The 19,265-nt window shown below is 37.4% G+C and overlaps 1 protein-coding gene across 4 annotated transcripts in view; it reads right to left on the bottom strand.

Annotated features, from left to right (window-relative positions):
- Positions 1-19,265, bottom strand: part of JPH1 (junctophilin 1) — an 81,869-nt gene that overhangs the window by 17,228 nt on the left and 45,376 nt on the right. For all 4 annotated transcript variants that reach the window (XM_014883533.2, XM_014883530.2, XM_014883532.2 and 1 more), the window contains exon 3: positions 10,032-10,150. In XM_014883533.2, the coding sequence (XP_014739019.1) occupies positions 10,032-10,150 (119 nt within the window). The remainder of the gene's footprint in view (positions 1-10,031; positions 10,151-19,265) is intronic.

The raw sequence follows: 19,265 nt of genomic DNA on the forward strand, positions 1-19,265 counted from the left end.
TCTCCAGCTTGCACTTTCAGGGCTTCTCAATCTGTTGTTGGCATTGCTGCTTCCTTAAGCAGTATTCCTGGTAATCTTCCTTCTCATGCTGGACTGGAGGTAAGACTGAAGCAAGCATGTGCCAACGGCTACTCACTAAATCCATGAACACTGTGGAGATTGATGCCTATTTGATCTGGCAGCCCGCTGTCTTTGAAACCATGTACTACCAACATGACCGAAAAATATGACAAAGAGATAGAATATAAGGTGGTATTTTAGTATTGTTGCAACCTGACAAAGCCACATCATCATTCAGCAATGCAGAAGTCAGAATACACTTATCTCCCTGAGGAGTCCTAGTCTACCCAGGGCTAACTTTAAAAGGTAGCATCACTGAATACAAGCAGGCTTCAAAGTAATTTGAAATGCAACCTTCCCTTCTTGCTAAGTCAAGATAAGGACCCACAGAAATATTTCTGGTAGAAACTGCTTATTAAGTGTCTTGCTCAAAAGAACCCCAAACACATAAATTCTTGCCTATCAAGGTTGGTCAGGAAACAAGTTTTGTGCAGTATCCTAAACAACTTTGGCATAGTTTTGCTAGAATATGTATTTACCATAGTTGAAATATCCACCAATGCTTTATTTTCCTGACTCTGACATTAATGAAAGTGATGCAGCCTTTTCAAAATCCCCATCAAATGCTTCTGACAGAGACTAGACTGAGATCAAAAGCCTTGAGTTACTTATTTACCAGCCCCACATACAGAGACACACAGACACACACACTTTGGCCAAATCCAAAGCTAGTTTTTATGCCTCTGTGTTTACTCTGCTGTGATATTTACACAGCACAATACAGTTCTTGACCTCACTACTTTACTGCTAGTGTCTCTGCATTTTGCACAGGTATTTGTTGAAAAGCATATGACACCATGTTATCTCCCAATGCTTTTGGAAAATATCAAAACGTCTACTCAAGCACACTCAAGCTGCCAGCAACAGCAATGGCAACGGAAAAGGAAATGGACTTCAGCCAAACAATTCACATCTTAGGTAACATCACAAACTGAGAGTCTAGCAGTACGATGATGAAATAGATATTAATGCAATTTCTACTGGTACGAAAGCCAGACTGCCTCTTCTCTCCCTGTCAGTTCCTCCAAATTTGGAATTAATTTGAGTTACCCTACACCTTAAAACATTTGCATACAGAACCTAAACAGTATTTTTGTAATTTTTATTTTTGTATTATGCAATAACTAAAGAATCATTAAGGATAAAAGAATCCCTAAAAATAAGATTTTCTTCTTCTAAAGGTTTATAAATGCATCATGAAAGTGCAGACATATACATACTGAACGATCTTAAGTCAGGAAAGACTGCACTAATGAATTTCAAAAACTGCCAGGAGTCAGCACCATGAACAATGAATTTATTCTGACTGTGTATCCAGTCTTGCTCCATTCCTGCTTTAGCAGGTGACTGAAGTAGCTCTGGTATTTCCAAAACAGGGCAACATTTCCTAATATATCTGCATGTATCCTATATATCTGCATAGCAGTGTGCAAGCCTTTATACTTCTGGATTCAATTCCATCAGAAAAATATAACAAATTTATCTTACCTGGTAGAGGGCACTATGAGTGCTGCACAACTATCTCTAACACCTCATTGGCACATCAGCTTAAGGACACAGAAATTGCTCGTGACCAGCAATCTTAGTTATGGCTTGCTTTACTTACCCTACCTTTCTGTTGGTGAATACTGACAGAATTGAAAAATGAAATCTGTCAAGATTATATGGTGATGCATATAACTCCTGTATCTAGGACAGCTACGTTTTCCCAGGCTAGATAATATACACACATTGTATTTAATGTGAATGATCCCAGCTAAGTAGCACAGGCCCTATAATCTACTTGAATGCTTCTAAGCCCACAGGCTGCTTCACAGGAGATAACTGAGAAGGTAAATTTTTAGCTTTTTCACAGAAAACCTGGAGACTACTTTACTTCATCTGAACTGCACTGGGGCAGCTGTTAACTGCAAAAGTAGTGTTTTTTAAGCTCCTAAAGGATGGGCAGAAGTGAAAGGCTGTAATCCTGTTCTCATTGCAACTGCATATTCTCTGAGAAGATGAATTTTAAATATAGAGAGAGACTGTTAATGTGGCATAAAAAATGTCTTTACTCAGTAGAATTCACACTTCTTTACATTTCTCCAGCATGTCCAGATCTTTCTGACATGATGATCCTCAAAGTTCTACACAGTATTTCAGACTCAGTGTCACTGGGATCATGCAGAGAGAAGGGACCATTCTTCATGATGTACTTCTGTATATACAGCTTGGAAGGGTATTAGCTACTTCTCTTACTTCCCTTATCACATTTCAAGTGCATGGCTGTCATCCTGCTCCATGGGACTTTGGCAACTGACCTCAACAGCAGCAGGTTCACGTCTGCTCTCCAACTGGCCAAGTCTGTCAGTCCATCTTAAGTCAACAATCTAGTGAATTTTTTGCCAAAGCCCTTCTAACATTTGCCTCGTTGAAAATCCTTATTTTGTAAAAAGACGTTAAGTGCCTGTTTTTTGGAGAAGACGTTTCTGTTCTTCCACTGCAGAAAAAAGCAGAGCCTAGGATATGCAGTCAGGCCTTGGGTTGTAGATGTCAGCACTTCTTAGGCCTGTGGAATATGTTCCAAAAAGGCTCAAAACCAGGAAGACAGCAAATACATGTATGTCAGCTAAAAAACAACATTAGGCATAGATAGAGACAGGGAAAATAACATGGAAATAACTAAACACTTTCAGACTCACTGATTCTACAAATCTAGAGATGCATTACTGCCTTTAATTAAAACTCCAGATATTTATAATGGATTAATGATTATATGATATTATGTCAGACCTAATTCTTTTAGAAGTTTCCTTTATTGTCTTGTGTTTATAGAAAATACACTTGAAATGATGAACCTGAAAGATGCAAAACCAGGAGTAAAATAAAGAGACTCGAAATTTAATGCTTTTGAAATAAGTGGCTTTATGGATTTTCTGGGAGGGTTGAGGGTTAATCTAGTATTTTTCAAAAACAGTACTCATTAAGCTCTACCACACTTCCAGCAAAATTAATTTCTTGTATCTAGCATTGAAATTAATTATACAGTGTAAGAGCCTGAAGTGACTGCTGCACTGCAAATGCCAGAACTGGAGAAACAAAATAATTAAATTGATTTTGGTCTTGCACCCACATCTGCCATCTTTCCAATATGTTCTTGCTCTTTTGTATTTTAAGAGAAACCTCCTCACCATGCCACTTATCATTCTGACCTCACACAGTGTAATTTCTTCCCTTTCACATTAGTGCTCTAAGTTTTCATTTCAAGTCTATGCTTATAATATCCATTTACTGTTCCTCTCCTCCAAATCTATCCCATACTCTTCAGTTCGGCAAGTGCCTCTGACAAAATACTTTCTGCTCTTCATCTGATACTTTCCGAGGAGCCTCTGCAATTTCCTTAGTCACATTTCAGTATCAGTACTCCACTCTTACGCTCCTTTGACACAGGCAACCATTCTCTTCTGGAACAATTCTCGTCTGTTAATATCTATGACTTATTCTTTCAATTCACCTGTATTTTTCTTTCATTTTCAAGGAAAACTACCTCCGATTATTCTGTTCTTGGACTCTCTACCTTTCTTTTACAATCTTCATCCTGTTTAATTTCACCATGCAAAAACTATCAATTCCATGCTGGCTGTGTTTCAACTGCAGGTTTTAGTCCTGCTCAGACAACGATCTGAATGAGTAACTATTACTGAACAAATAGGCAGAAATCTTCATCTTCTCCGAATTCTCAACGTGGTCTTCCACATCATACTGAACATTACTCTACATTACTCAGGTCTATAATATGAATTAGATTTTTCTGGTTTGGGTAACTCCCTTAATTTTAAATAAGTTTTAAATTTTGCACACTTTCTTGGAATAAAAAGTCATGTGTGTTAGCCATCTATTTTTGTGGTCTTGACAAACACAGAATGCAGCTGCAAACATAATTTTTCTCTAACGGTCCACATCAGATGTTAAAAGTGTAACAGGTGAAACCTAACCTTTTAAACATAATTTAAATCCCCACTAGCATAATAAAATCCTTTCAAAATAGATCACCATACTCGACCGAAAATTAGCACTGTAAGGAAAGTTCTCAGTTCTTTGTTAACTGAATTTCAACACGGAACAAATATTTATGACGCGGTTATAAATAGGATTTATAATGGAAATTTTGACACTGTGATAATACTCCCATGTGATAGACCCTACTTCATCTTGTCCTTGGCTGGACACCATGACAGACCAATATAGAAATTCACTGGAGCAGGCCAACAGTATTCTGAAAGGAATGGTTCTTCTTCAGAGCAAATGAATTATTTTTAACAGGAGAAAGAAAGCATTGACCTCTTTCTCTCAGACTATACCTGTAATTAACACTCCCATAGTGCCAGATTAGATACGTACACCTAGGCTAGAATTTGAAAAGTTACTTCAAGATAGCAACAGGGCTGAGGCAGCACTGAAGTTAGTCCAGGCTTCTAACTAGTTTCATAGTCAGATCCTGCAGCCTTTACTAAGCAACCATGAATTTCATCTGGATGCAAATTAACTAGCTCACTACTTATGCTAGTCTGTAAAAATTACAGTGAGTGTAACAGCTTTATCTCTCCACAGGAAACTGGTTCTCTGTTATTAGTTTTAAAAGTTAATTTTATCAAAACTAATTAGGCATATTCTTTTCCTAAGCAAATCATTTGATTATGTGACTCAAAAGTATCTTGGAGAGATTGAGAAAGCATCCTGAAGAATTAAGGCTATGCCTTTGCAAACTCTCTTTGCTTTGCCTTCTCCCAAGCATGCTCTCCTGCCCCAGGTGATTGCAGGAACACTGAGCAGAGGGCTGAGCCAGCAGGTGTGTTAAGCAGTGCAGCAGGATGGATGCAGACTCCCAGCAAGCTGGATGGCCCTCACACTGGGCAAGAGGAAAGATGAGGAAGGGTGGGGGCATCTGTACCTAGGGCTTGATGAGACAGGTGATAAATCTGGAAGTCATGTTGTGAAGACTGGTATGACATGACTTACAAAAAGAAAGGAAAGAACAAGAATAAAGCTTGAAACTGGCATCTTTTCTTTTAATGCACTTTCTCTGATTACTGGATGCAACAGAAGTACATTGGGATATGTCTACAGGCTCTGGCTTCTCTAGAGTTCTGTAGAAAGAGGATAGAAGCAATAAACTGTAGAGAAAAAAATGGCATAGCAAGAAACCCAACAACAGATCTCCGAGGATGATGAAGTCATATGTAGAATAAATTCAGAAAATGAACAGGCTCTTGTATGAGTAAGAATAACGAGTGAGATTCCGTATGCTTTAAGGCACAAACTGATGGCATGGCTGGTAACTTTAATCAGGCGAAATGCTCATTGTAATTGGCTTTTAAAATAAAACTATCTGGTCTGGCCCACATGCATTTAGCCAGGACATTCCAGTTAATTAGCATCAGCCAGAAATCTCTCTTTCCTGTCCATATGGAGTTTGCATTTTGAGAACTCGAGGAGGTGGTGATGGCACAGAAGACGAGGATGGGAAGGATTTTTTTTTTCTTAAGCTGCAGACATCTATCACTGGTCAAAAAAGAATGTAAACGGCAGTTCCTCTTTAAGGTATTAGAGGCCATTACAAATTGCCTTGTAATAAACTTAAAATGCTTATTTCTGAAACTGGTAATGCTCAGCATATTAATACTGAAGCTTTAACAGTAACCAAATCTTATAGTAAAAAATACTAGTAAGCCCTGCCAAATTCTTATTCTTATCATTAGAAAGTCTTTGCTCATATATTTCACCTGAAGAAATTCTGTCCATCTCTAAACTTGGACAGCTTATACTACTCTTTGACTTCTCTCATGGCTTGTTTAGGAGGTCACAGGCTGTATGAATTGTTTTGGTGATCCATGTATGCTCATCTTGCAGCTGGTTTGCCCTGACAAATAATCTGCCAGAAAACAATTCAGATCTGAATTTCCAGACCTTAACTGCTCTGTGGTGCCCAGACTGCTCTTACCCTGCAGCAAAGTAGTTGTACCCTTCTTTCATTTAATCAAATGTTATTCATTCAAACTGAATGAAAGAGCAGTATCCATTTGCTGCAGGATATATATGCACACAGATATTTATGGCTTAGCTGTCCAGTCGGTGCAAGTCCATAGTTCAGTTCACCTCCTGATAGTGTGTTTACAAGACCACATCCTAAAGATGGTCTGTGAATTTAGAATGAATGTGTCAGTCAAAGCATCCACTAATCTCGTGCAAGACTGGAACAATATTCCCCCGTTCTACTGAGTGATAAAAACCTTTCTTTTCTGTTACACCTTTGATACAGTATTCCCATCAGTCATTCGTTCTTCTCTAGGTTTTAACAAGAGACACCAAATAGCACTTATTTTTTTCTCTAAGCAAAGAGAAATCGCAAACTGTCCCTGGATGACTCCCTTGAATCAGGCTATGACTCAGGTTTCATTTGTTTCCTGTCCTGGCATGCTCTCTTTTGACACATCCACAAGTTTAGTGATGCCTGGAGGAAACAAACAGGTCAGAGCTGGGATTTCTAAAAAATTTCTTTTATTTGTTGATAAAAAGGCCAGCAAAGTATGGTCTCTATAAAGAGTACAACATTAAATCAACAAACAAGGACACACATCCTCATAATTATTAATCACTAACCAAATATCTGCTACAGCAGTAGAGTTTTGCCTGAGAATATCATGAACAAACTCAGGGAAAACAGGTCTCTGCAACCTTGTAAGTCCTTACACTATGGCTCTGACCTTTTCAATCACACGTGGCTTTCCTTATATGCAAATACTAAAGCAATTAAACACTGGGAGACCTGAATCCCAAGATTTCTACGGTACCTCATTATTATTCTTACCTGCTAGATGCTACTTTACTTCTTACTGCTTTTTTTTAGTCTCCTTTTAAACTACAAAGGTAGAACCTCTTGGCAGCTTCTGATGAATGTCTTAATGAACATAAAGGTGAAACATGAGAGAAAGTATTTGGACGTATGAATTGCCATAGTACACTGAATGATGAATATTCCCTGTAATTATAATTTGTGTGTAATACTAGGCTATACGGCCCTGAAAGTTGCTTTTTAAGAACCTGAAATTTAAGAGCTTTATCAAAAGGTTTTCAAATAATGGAATTGTTTTAGGCTACAAGTAATTCAGAGATCACTCATTAAGACAGGAAAGAATGCTTCTGTTATTTAGTGAGAGGTATTTGTATTTCACTTCCTTTTGTCTCTGTTTCAAGAGGCTTGTTGATATGCTACATACATTTACTGCTGACAGCATGCTTGCCTACTCTACTACGCAGTTAAAGAAATAAGAGAAAAATTACACTTTCTCATCTCACATAACCTATTTTCAAGACAATTTAGTACAATGGAAAGTTTTCACTTAACTACAGTTTCAGAGAATGAGACAGAGCACTTACTGATACCTTTTTGCAGCACTTACAGATACTGAAAATAAAAAGCTCAAGCCAGGGAAGAAAACCAAGTTGCTATTAGGAAGCAATAACAATTACCTTCTTTTCATTCAAATACATGAAAAATGTTATTTGAAAAGCAGATGTTTACTTCTGTTTGTGTGAGTGAATGTAAATACTTCGAAATATTTATCTATTTTATTACCATAAATGACAAAAGGTAACAGTAACACTGTCCAGTTACTCTTGGCATGCCTCTTGGGAAATGCTTAAACAAACAAGTATGTGTAGATGTGAGTGGGTTAACTGGTACCATACAGAAAAAGTCTATCTGAAAAAGGCATCACATACACCAAGCCTGGAAAACATCTTAGCCATGAGAGTACTTGAAATCATCACAATGACGTGTGAACCTGGTGGTTTGCAGGAGTTTATTTAGGATAACTGAGATTTAGTTAACATCTTGGCATTTAAAAGTTGTTTATGTAATGGGAATATATGTATTTTTTTTTTCAAATGTTTACAAATATGCTGTATTTTACTATCTTGGAAACAATTAGAGAATTCAAAATTTAGAGTCCAGAAAAGGTATTTATCTTTCGCTAGGAGCTAGCTAACTGAGAGATGTTTTCACACAGAGAACAGAGTAAGTAAACTTTGAGAAATGCTTTGCCGTATCATTCCACACATATCCAGCTGCACTTGAGAAGAGATACAAACTCTCCTCTTCTGTAAACGGAACAAAAGTTTAAAGTGAGAGGAAAGTAAGATCCCACACCTTCTCTCCCATATCTCAGCTGATTTGTTAGCAATGCTACTTCAATTCCTGTGGCAGGGAGTAAAAGACCCCTGAGAAATTCTTGATCTGAGTGATTTCTTGGTGTCAAATTTCACACGGTCAGATGTCAGCATTTTCACTTGAGTACTCTAGTAATTCCTTTATTTGAAGGGTTTGGCAGCTTTCAAATAGTTTTTTTCCAAATGCTTCAATTCTTTGCGTGGCTAAGGTTATAACTTCTTAACTTATGAATGGCTTTCTGCTGTAAACTGGGATTTCTTTGGCTATTGGGGGAGAATAAAATAATGAAAAATGAAAAAGACTTAAGTATGACAGCAGTAACTATGGACCAATAATATAAATCCACAGGAGAGGTAGTACTGAGGTAATCCCAACAGTGAAAAGTACATATTTATACTGTTTTAAAGCTAGCAAAGTCTTACTACAGGAAATAGTTCTGTTGAGTTTTGCCAACAGTTCTGGACTGCCATGTTAAAAAAAGATTAATTTATATCAGGATGTGTACAAAGAAAGTCTGAAAGACTGGTAAAGGGAATGCAAATTCAAATCAGGTGAACAATCCTTGACTTAGGCACTAAATGAATCCAAAAAGAGGTCCCCAATCCCCCAACCCCAAAACACATTCTCTTTCTACAACCAAATACTGCGGAATAAAGAAAAAAACAAATATTCTATAAGGAAACTGACAGTACAGATTTAGTAACAAGTTATGTATAGTGACCACTTGAACTAAAAATAGAAGTAAATAGGTGTGTTTTTAGAAAATGTTGCAGAATTTTCTTTGATTTTGTGGGTCATTATAGCCTGCATTCACTATACGGGTATATTTAAGGTAAGTTTGTGTCTGAAACAAGGATGAGCAGAAAATGACAGTAAGTGAAAATGAATCTCAGAACTATAACCTGTATTAGCATGCAAGTACAGGCAGATCCTTGAAAAGTAATAACAAGATGTGACTCAACTCAATTTGACAGGTGAAACAAAGGGCAGACATGAAAAGACATTAAACTGGCAAATGGAGTTCCACTTCATCTATCCAATTTTAAGCTAAAGAGCAGTTCACAGAAATATGAACCTCATGGAAAGATAGCAGAAAAACAAAGGAAAACCAACTCTGTTTCTTCCTATAGCAACTTTCCAAACCCTGTGACAGATGAAAATGGGCTGCAATGCTGATGTAAGTGAGACAGACTTAATTCTATGCCATTGTGAATATGGGACTAATGCTCTACAGAGCACCCCAGGCATAAGAGAGGAAGATTCCCTTATAAGTTACATATGTCTAACGGTAAAGCACTGTCAAAATTTAGACCTTAGCTAACCAAGACTGTCAGGAATTCCACTGGACAGTAAAAAAGCTCTAAATCTTCCCACTAATAAACACATCATAGAATTAATCAAAATTTATGTTGATTCATGATTGCTGAAGTATGATACTGTCCTGAATAAACTACTCATCTGAGGCAAAGTTATATGCTTGATACTGACTTTTCAGTATTCAATTGCTTTCATCCAAAGTAACAGTCACCAAATTATTAAAAATGGAAAATAAAATCTCCTTGAGCAATGTATGCTCTTCATGACATACACATGACTTACTTCTGTATAAAAGACAACATTCAAGATGGAATCAACGCTTTAACTTAAAATCTTTTCACTGGAATAAAACAAATAGCCACATAAAAGCCCAATCTACAGTTACCTGGTTGGTAGAAATTTGGTGAAAGTTCTCTGGCAACTGCTCTTGCAATATCACATTCCTGGCGAGCAGCCTGAGCAGCCTGATCCGCAGCATCAGCTTTAGCTCTTGCATGTGCGGTTCTGTACAAAGCAGAAGAGAGTTTAGATGCAGAGGAGTATTTATCAGTTGTATCAAGCATGTGAGAGCAAAGGACCTCAGCTATCATACACTATGCTGTACAGAGCACTCTTAGGACAAACTGTTGTAAGGAACTGCAAATCAGTGAAGTATTTCAGGATCAAATCACTGTTCCTCACAGCTCTTCAGTCTGGTTCATCCTTGGATCATACTTACTTGCAGGAACCCAATTTACAGCTCAAGCTTGTAATTAAATTTTCTAAATAGAAAAAAAGAATAGTTTCTGACAGAAACATGGGATTAGGATTTATTTACACGTTACCAGAATGTGCACAGGAGTGTACAGAAGGTCAGACTGGGCCACCATACTGACTCCTAAACAGGGTTCTGGGATTTCAGGACACACAGTGTTCAAAGGGACTGAGGAATGCTACTACCTTTACCACATTTCAAAGTTAATTCTGGGTCAATGCTGGGTGCCATGTAAAAATTTCTGAAGGGCAAAATTCAACTATGTTGGCCCAAAAAATAGGAAATATCTTCCACAATCAGATCAAGTTGGTAAGGAATAGCTTGGAAACTGTGTCTAAGACTTCAACTGGCATTTGTAGAAATGGGACTTAACTGTCCTAAATTCTTGTAACTCACTGAATTTCAAATCCAAAAACAATCTGAAAGGGCAACTTTTCTGAAGTCAAGACAACAATATGGAATACTTTGGTAAAGTAATCTGCACTCTGCTTCCACAATTTATTTCTTGCTGTTTCCCAAAAACCCCCAAGAATAGCTCGTGCAAAGGCCTCTGATTACAGACTGCAAACTGAAAGTTGTGTTACTGCAGGTTTGCACCACTGCTTGTCCCATCTTCCCTCACCACTTCATTTTCCAGTCATCTGCTTAAAAATTCTTGATGGCAGTGATCTCTCTCTGCCTCTACAGCATTAGCACATAGCCTAGAGCTATGAAATGGCTCGTTAGAACAGAGGGGAAGCTAAACATGGCAAACCAGCAGAATATTTTGAGACTCTAAAGATATTATCAACATTTCTAAATGAAATGCATTCAATTTCATGATCCCATCACTTTTCTCATAACATTCTAGTAGGAGAGTGACACAGAAGTAAGAACAGAATTAATTAATAGGACAACAATAGCACCTAATTTTATCCCATGTGCCTGGTAACAGCAATGAATAGCAATTAAATAAATGAAAATTTCCAACAACTTCACCGTAAAAATTCAGTTTCATTTTCAAGACATAAAGAAGGGTTCTATGTGTTTTAGACAAAAGAAGAATTAAATGTTAGCATTAAGCAGAATGAGCATCAAGAGATTAACAGTATGGCAGACTTTGCATTTCTAAAAGGATGTTTAATCCCGTAGGGTACTAGTATAAACACAGACATAAAAAAACCACATAGACAGTTTCATCTGCGGTGCCTGGAGAAGATTTATTTAAGTTACATCCTCCCTAAAATGTGTGTGGGGATAGATGTTCAATGTTCTTTCAAAGCTTAGCTTGTCATAATTTACTGGGTAAATATTAGCTTATGCTGCCTTCTTGCAGGTCCCCCTAGGTCTGTGAGAAAAAAGATAATGAGCAAATGAGTTGTAACACCTTCGCTTTGTACTCAGGATGGGGGAAAGAAACTGTTAATAAAAACAAATCCAGCGTATAACCCCATATGTGTTCTGTGCAGTTCATGAATGGGTGTACGGTATGTGCTCGCTTAGTAACAGTAATCAAACCCGTTCTTTCTCTATAATCATTATTTTCAATTAGAGGAGCTATTCTTAGCTCCTGCATAATTATGTCTATGTAGCATAAACTTAATGAAGCAATTCTAGCACTGGGACATTGTTTTGTGAGACAATAATGTAGTCTGCTCATAGATAAACTAGACACTGGTCATCTTTTTGTGATATAAGAACAACCAGACTACTGCCATATAAAAATAGTCTAATACTATTAGCTACTGGTAAGAGAGATATTTTAAAAGCTAATATGCTAAATAACCAGCACCAGGAAAACACACTGCCAGGATAATACATTTATTTATTGATGCCTATGAATTTTCTATATTATTACATACAAGAAAGCAAAACAGACATTCTGTCGAAAAGTACAGTGTCAGTTAAGGAACTAAATGGTGACATGAGTAAGAAACGAGTGAAACTTTGTCACATGAAGCTGGGCAGAGCAGGTCACACCAGTAAGAAGCCACAGGGACAGAAGGTAAATGAGCACAGCTTTCCTCAGCTGCCTTATCTCACACCTCTTTTTTCTACTCACACTTCCTGCTACTCTGCCCGTTTTGTACTCTCAGTGAGGAGTTCCAGCAGACCAGAACAGGAGCAAGCACTGCCAAGGCATGTCCCAGCAGTGACACACAGGAGCAGAGCCCCAGTGCTGCGAGATGATGCAGCAAGAGGAACTAACCAGCACTGGAGGGCAAGGCACAGGAACATGTTTACACTCCTGAGCAGGCCTTCCACAGCCACACTGAAGAGTGTGCACACGCCTGTGCTGAGACACTTTCCTGACAGCCTGTTCACGCTGATGAGCAGCGACAAAAGTGACAAGAACGGGAGAAAGAGGCAGAGCTGATCCTTCTGCACAGAACAGCAGCTCTGTGCCCTGCCTGGGAACGCGGGCTATGTGCAATCGTTTGCTATTTATCACCTTGGCATTTGCATGCTCTACTGGCAAACTTCAGAACATGTATTTTATCATCTCCATTTGCAACTGCATACTTAGATAATTTTTTAACTTCTTGCACTCTTAATTCTAAGTGTCAGACTCAAATAATTTTTCTGTTGCTATTTATTTTCCTGTTTTTTTTAAATTCTGACATCCACATTTGATCTGCCTGTATGTTTTCCAGATGACTTGCTTACAGTTACTGCTACTAGATACTAAATTTTGTCTGTACTTGTTTTATTCTGCCTTGAACTGACCTGCACACTATAAGACTAGTATTATCAGAAACTATGGAGAAATATTTTAGTTTTGAATGACAACGTTTGTAAAGGAGAACTATCCAACCAGAAATAGAATCTATTTGCTCTGTTTATGCTTCACACAGTTTTGGAAAGCTTTCTTTACCTTTCATTTCAGGAGTAACTTTGTCACTGTAAGGTCTCCGAGTTTTGTTTGCTATCAGCAATTATTCATAGAAATTTAAGTCTATAATATATCACGTCAAAATGACCCACATCTGAATGACCACCATTTACTTGAGACCTGTTTTTTTCTCCAGGGAACTCTATGTCCTTTGCTATGACAAAAGATCTTTATGAGAACTCTTGAAAGCAAAACCCGAAAAAAAAGTCGTCTTCCCTCTCCCCAGCCAAGAAAAAGACTGTGGTAGGTTTTTTCCAGGAAGGATTGATCTCATGTTTCAGCAGCAAAATAGAAAATATGCAGGAAAGAAGGCAGCAATCCACAGATTGTAAAACAGTACAGAGAGATAAGTAACCTGCTTAGCAATGCTGCATTCAGGTTGTAATCCATAGCAAAGTACCTTGAACGATTATTTTTAAGTGAATAGGCAGGTTTTGTAAAAATTATTTCTCAGCAACTGTAATACCTAATACACACTAGTAACTTCTGAATTACTGTGTGGTTATATGTGTATTTCTCCTGGAAAGTATCAGGACTATCACTAATATTCCACATGATGTGTCAAACAGACGCTTGACAGCTTTCAAATGAATACAAAAATTGAAGTATTTACCAAAATCAATTCATATTTAGAGGGACAATCTACCACTTCACTAATGAATGCACAGAGCTGGTAAATTCAATGAAGACAGGGGCTTCAAACTAAGTTGTGTCTGTGGCACGAATCAAACTGTACTCACATTGAATAGGAATTAGTAGCTATAGCTCATGTGGAGTCCTGGTACCACATGGCAGCACATGGAATCCCTACAGATCCCTGGTAGATACCAGTCTCTATGACCAGTGAGTGAGGGCTGGGGGACCAATGACTGACTGAAAACCAGAGAAACTGCATACCAGGATCTGATTTTTAGAGCAGCCTAAGTTTTCTAGACTGTGGGACAGCTGGTATCACTACTGGTATCTTTTTTTTCTGTGTTTCACTGGATGAGTAAACTGGAACACATCGTATTAACTACACTCAAAAATTATGAACACAGAGCCACCAGAGTCTTCTTACAAGCAGCTCCTCTTTCAGCAACACTGTGGTCAGATTTCTACCTATTTATGTATGAAAAAAAACTTGAAGGAGGAGTGCTGAGGCTTCAAGAGCTTAAACAATATTATCTCCCTTTCTGCAGCAACAATGCTTATATATAACACCATGTGCCTGGAATGCATTATGTAACGTTTATCTAAATTTAAAACCCATTTAGAACTGTCCATTACCCATCAGATTATTCTGTATTTCCATGGCACCCTTCAATGCACTTGTACTGCTGCCTCATTCAGAGTCAACTAAAAACGTAAGCAGAGTATGTTTATATTGTTTCATTTTTCAGATTTTATTAAACACAGTGAATCCAGCATAAAGCTTTCCAGGAGCTTCCTTTCTACTTTATGAAAATAATTTTGCTTTCCATTTGTTAAATATATACACAGAATTATGCTCCTATCACATTATCCTAAACTAATAATATTTACAATGTTAAACTAACAGATTTCCGCCTTGTAAGAACAAAAATATCAGTAATGGCCAAACCTACATGAAGTTCTCAAGAGGTATTTTTTATTAATGACAGCTATCAGGTTTATCTGTATAACATTACATACTGTGTATGCAATGTTACCCATTACCATCCTTCTTGAAACTGGAATTCTAGAAATCTAAATCCTACCTTCTTAAATTCTAAAATGCAGTGATTGTTCTAGGAAGCAGAGAGTATTGTGTTGAGTTTTTTTTCCAGGTATAAAACTTGTCAACATTTTCACATTTGTTTCTATCTGTCAGAGAAAAACTTTGCAATCTGCAAAATCAAGTTCTGGTACAATTGGTACAGAGATCCATAGCATTTTCAGGTAAAATGAGCTGGAGAGACTGACTTTAAGGAAGTTCTTCAGCAGACAAATTTTTTCCTTGCCCCCATTTTATTTCTATATTTTCCTTATGTTATATATCAGTAATGAATGCTTAATATTTTTAGAACATCCATGCATTTTTTAACACTGCAAGTGAGAGACTGGTATTTATCAAGTGTGCTAGTCATCCTTCTCAGCTTCTTTCAGTGATAATACTGGGTGAAAACCAATATTGTGCTAGGGTAGAATTAAAAATACATACTTGCATGACTGTGCAGAGCTACCTAAGAACTCTTGGCTTCATAACTCTCAGCAACTCATTGCTGTAATAGCTTAGAAGAGAGGGTAGGTCACTGAATACCGGCAAGAAATGGGGGTCTTTGAGAGAAAAAGAAAGAGGAAAAAGACTGACTAATAGATAATGCAATACAAGAGCTTCATGTCAGTAAGAAACTTAAAGCAATTCTGAATTCCAGACTGAATTAACAAAATGAGACATATGCCCTCAGCTAAACTTTATCAATCTCCTTTGTGCTTTACTAAATTTTAATCTCAACCAGCCACTCCTTCTTTATGAACTGACCTCACTCAGTAACTGGACCAGCTTGGTGCTACCAGTGAAGTCTGATGTAGTAAAGCATGAGCACGTCTGTTATGCAAACACCACTGGCACATCAATCTGTATCATCTTACCTGATGGATTTTGCTGAAAACTCCTCCTTCCCAGCCTCAATTATTTCTCATAGTTTTCATAAATTCTCATATTTCTCATATTTTTCAGTCCTTATTCATATTAGAGGAACTTAAAAAAAGACTAACCTTTAGTTAGTAATGCCTGAAAAACTGAAAAAAATTCCTTACACTTGGCAAAGAGCCAGCCTAGTTTCAGTACTTGAAAACATAACCTGGGGCTAATGACTGGTAAACCAGAAGTCAGTTCTAGGCATAAATAACAGCATAAATAAATTGGGTCTACTTCCACAGAGATTTATAGGCTAACAGTGTATTGTGACAGACATACTTTAACAAAGTATTTTGCCAAACACTTCATACACATGTAAAGATTATGGGTCCTGTACCTTATCTTGTTTGCCTTGATTTAACACACTTTGACTTATTTTTTAACGTTTCTGATTTTGTACCCTATGGCAATGTATTTAAACAAGAGCATAAATTACATGGAATTAATAACGTACATCGAAATGGATTAAAAGCTAACTGTGCCACATTTCAAAGCTCAATACAGAAGACATCAAAGAAAACGGCTGACATGAGCATTTTACCACAGGAGTTAGTTTTTTGTTCCAGAGTTAATATTTCACATTCTCAATGTCTCAATACAAGCTAAAACATACTGTGGCAGAGGTAGCAAGTTACACAACTTCTGAATTCTGAAAAACCCCAAGGACAATTTACTGTAACCTAAAGTTACTGTAATCTACAGTTTACTGCAACATGAAGTTCAATCATAGCAACTCCAAACCCCATTGCATTTAAATGTACCAAAAAGAAAACACTGGAAAACAAAAATCTAGCCAGTATTGGAGATGGTCATGGAAAGCAGCACAAAGGCAGATGACACCTTGCTGCTTAGTCCCACATACTGCTGCAAAAGGTAGGGTTAATGTGACTTGATACATTTAGAGACAAAAATCAAGTATAAACTAAGGAATTTGTTTTTGCTGTACTACATAATCCAGCATCCATAAAACCACTAAGGGAACAATGCCCAGCTCATCCACATCCCAAGAAGGAAAAAATTAATGTCAGGACCACATAATAACAGTGGATCTAAAAAGACAAACTTTTTGACTTACACCTCTTGAGCCTTCTATCTACTTGTTATTGAAAAAAAAAACACTGAGAAGCCACATACCAAGGTGTACCAAGGTATCTGAAATATGGGGAAGACATAATAAAGAAGTGTTCCAGATGAAGACATAACTGCTCCAACAATTAGAAGCTGAACTTGGGCACAGTCAATCTCGAAATCTTATGAGTGTATTTTAGAGAGAAAACAATGGATATTTCTAAGCCTTTGCAATCATATTAGGCACTATAATAAAAGTGTTCTTTAATCCATTTTCTGAGAAAAGAACTACACAGTCTTTTGTTTACAGGAAGTGAGATTAGTTGATTTTGGGACTGTTTATATTAGGTATTTGAGACAGCTGACATAAGGCCTCTGATCATCTCACTGGAGACACTCATCTTACTCCATTAAAATAAGGAACTTTTTTTTTTTATTTTGGACCTCTGAACTGTACAACTGAACCTCTACACTGCACTCCTGCAGTGGTCAGCATGAATGTGCCCTGCTGTGCCTACAAATATGGCAAACAACAAACTATGTGCTTGTTGAGGAATCAGCTGCCTTCTTATGCCAAGATTTAGAACATATTTGTATTCTCCTTTAGACCCCTAGGGTCCATATCAATAAACCCAGAACAGCTCAGCAACTCAAGCCAAGGTACTCATTTCTGTAATACCAGTCACATATACATAGCAGTTCAGAAAGATTTTAGGTTTTAGCATCCTCAAAAGAATCTATTTCTGAAAATCCACTTTCAACAATTGAGATAAATTAGTTCAATCTCCCTAGTCTGTCTTTCAGGCCCTCACTCTTGCTCACACATTTGAAAAAAGAGATCTCACAAGCAGATATCTGAATTTATGAAGCTTTCTTGAATTGCTGTTAGCATCATTAGAGAGACTGCTTTACATGACACTCTTCTTAACTTTAGGTGTCCCACTAGCCTTGCATTATTTGTATGCATGCCAGATACTACATGCCTGTATAAAGGAGCTTGCTCTTCATGTGACAGTACTCAGTATTAACCACCACTCTGTCAGTAGTTTGAATGAATGAGTTTTGCTTTCATAATGATTTACTTGACTATAGCACTGACACAGAAATCACAGAATCATTTAGGATGGAAAGACATTCAAGATCATCAACTCCAACCATTAACCAAAGACTTCCAAGTCTGCCACTAAACCACATCTCTGAGTGCCACACATCCACAAGTCTTTTAAATACCACCAGGAAACCACCTCTCTGAGCAGCCTGTTACAATGTTTGGCAACCTTCAGGTGAAGGAATTTCTCCTAATATCCAATCTAAACCTCTCCTGTCCCAGTCTGAGGTTGTTTCTTCTTGTCTTACTGCTTGTTACCTGTCAGAAAAGATTGACACCCACCTTGTTATATGTTAAGGATGGCACAGTCTTCAATTTCATCAAGATCAGCACCATCACTTCAAGCAGAATGCAAGTTTTCCTGTGGGAAAATTTACACTTTGGACAAAACGCACTTTTGTATACTAGACTCATTGGGGATTTTCCCCCATTTTTGCTAATGGTGAGTCACTGACAGAATTTTTTGTGTGACATAAATCTCTATGTGTATTTCTCTATCCACTTTATAGGACAGATTGTATTTTATTCTATTTTATTACCAATCCTCCTTAGTGAGCAGTATTTTCTTCCAGTTCCCTGACCCCATAATATTAATTCCTACAGACAGGATAGGACTTTTTTTGAAAGGGATAAAGGAATAGCTGCAAACAATTTGTTTCCAATCACTACAGCAAATTATATCGTTTGGCTGAAGAGAACTTCTGAATTTAGCTGGAAGAATGAAAAAAGAAACACACTTGAGCTTCAGCTGCTTCTGATGACATGGTTAAGTGAAGATAAACAAAAAGGTGATAAATATCCTTCTCCTCCCTTCATCATAGCACACAAGCTTCATGAAAAGACCTTATTGTAATAATGATTCTGCACAGTGAAGGCAACCCTACTCAAGGAAATAGTAATGCATGGAGCACTGTGATCATTTGCTTAGATAATTTGTAAGTTAAGTTTAGTGCATTGCACTTCCCTCAACCACAAATTTTTTAAAAAAACATGTTCTCCATCTGGGACAAAGAAAATAAAATGGTAGGTGTGATGACTGCTATCATCAGCACCAATATCTGGAAGCTCTTCTACACTTCTAAGTTTAAGAAAGCAATAACATTGTTCCAAGGATACAGCTAGGTGAAAAATAAGGAAAGCTTACCAGAAGAGATTAGGAATTTTTTTTGTATAGAG

Source organism: Sturnus vulgaris, chromosome 1 (genome assembly GCF_052056855.1).
Source record: "Sturnus vulgaris isolate bStuVul1 chromosome 1, bStuVul1.hap1, whole genome shotgun sequence".
NCBI classification, from domain to species: domain Eukaryota; kingdom Metazoa; phylum Chordata; class Aves; order Passeriformes; family Sturnidae; genus Sturnus; species Sturnus vulgaris.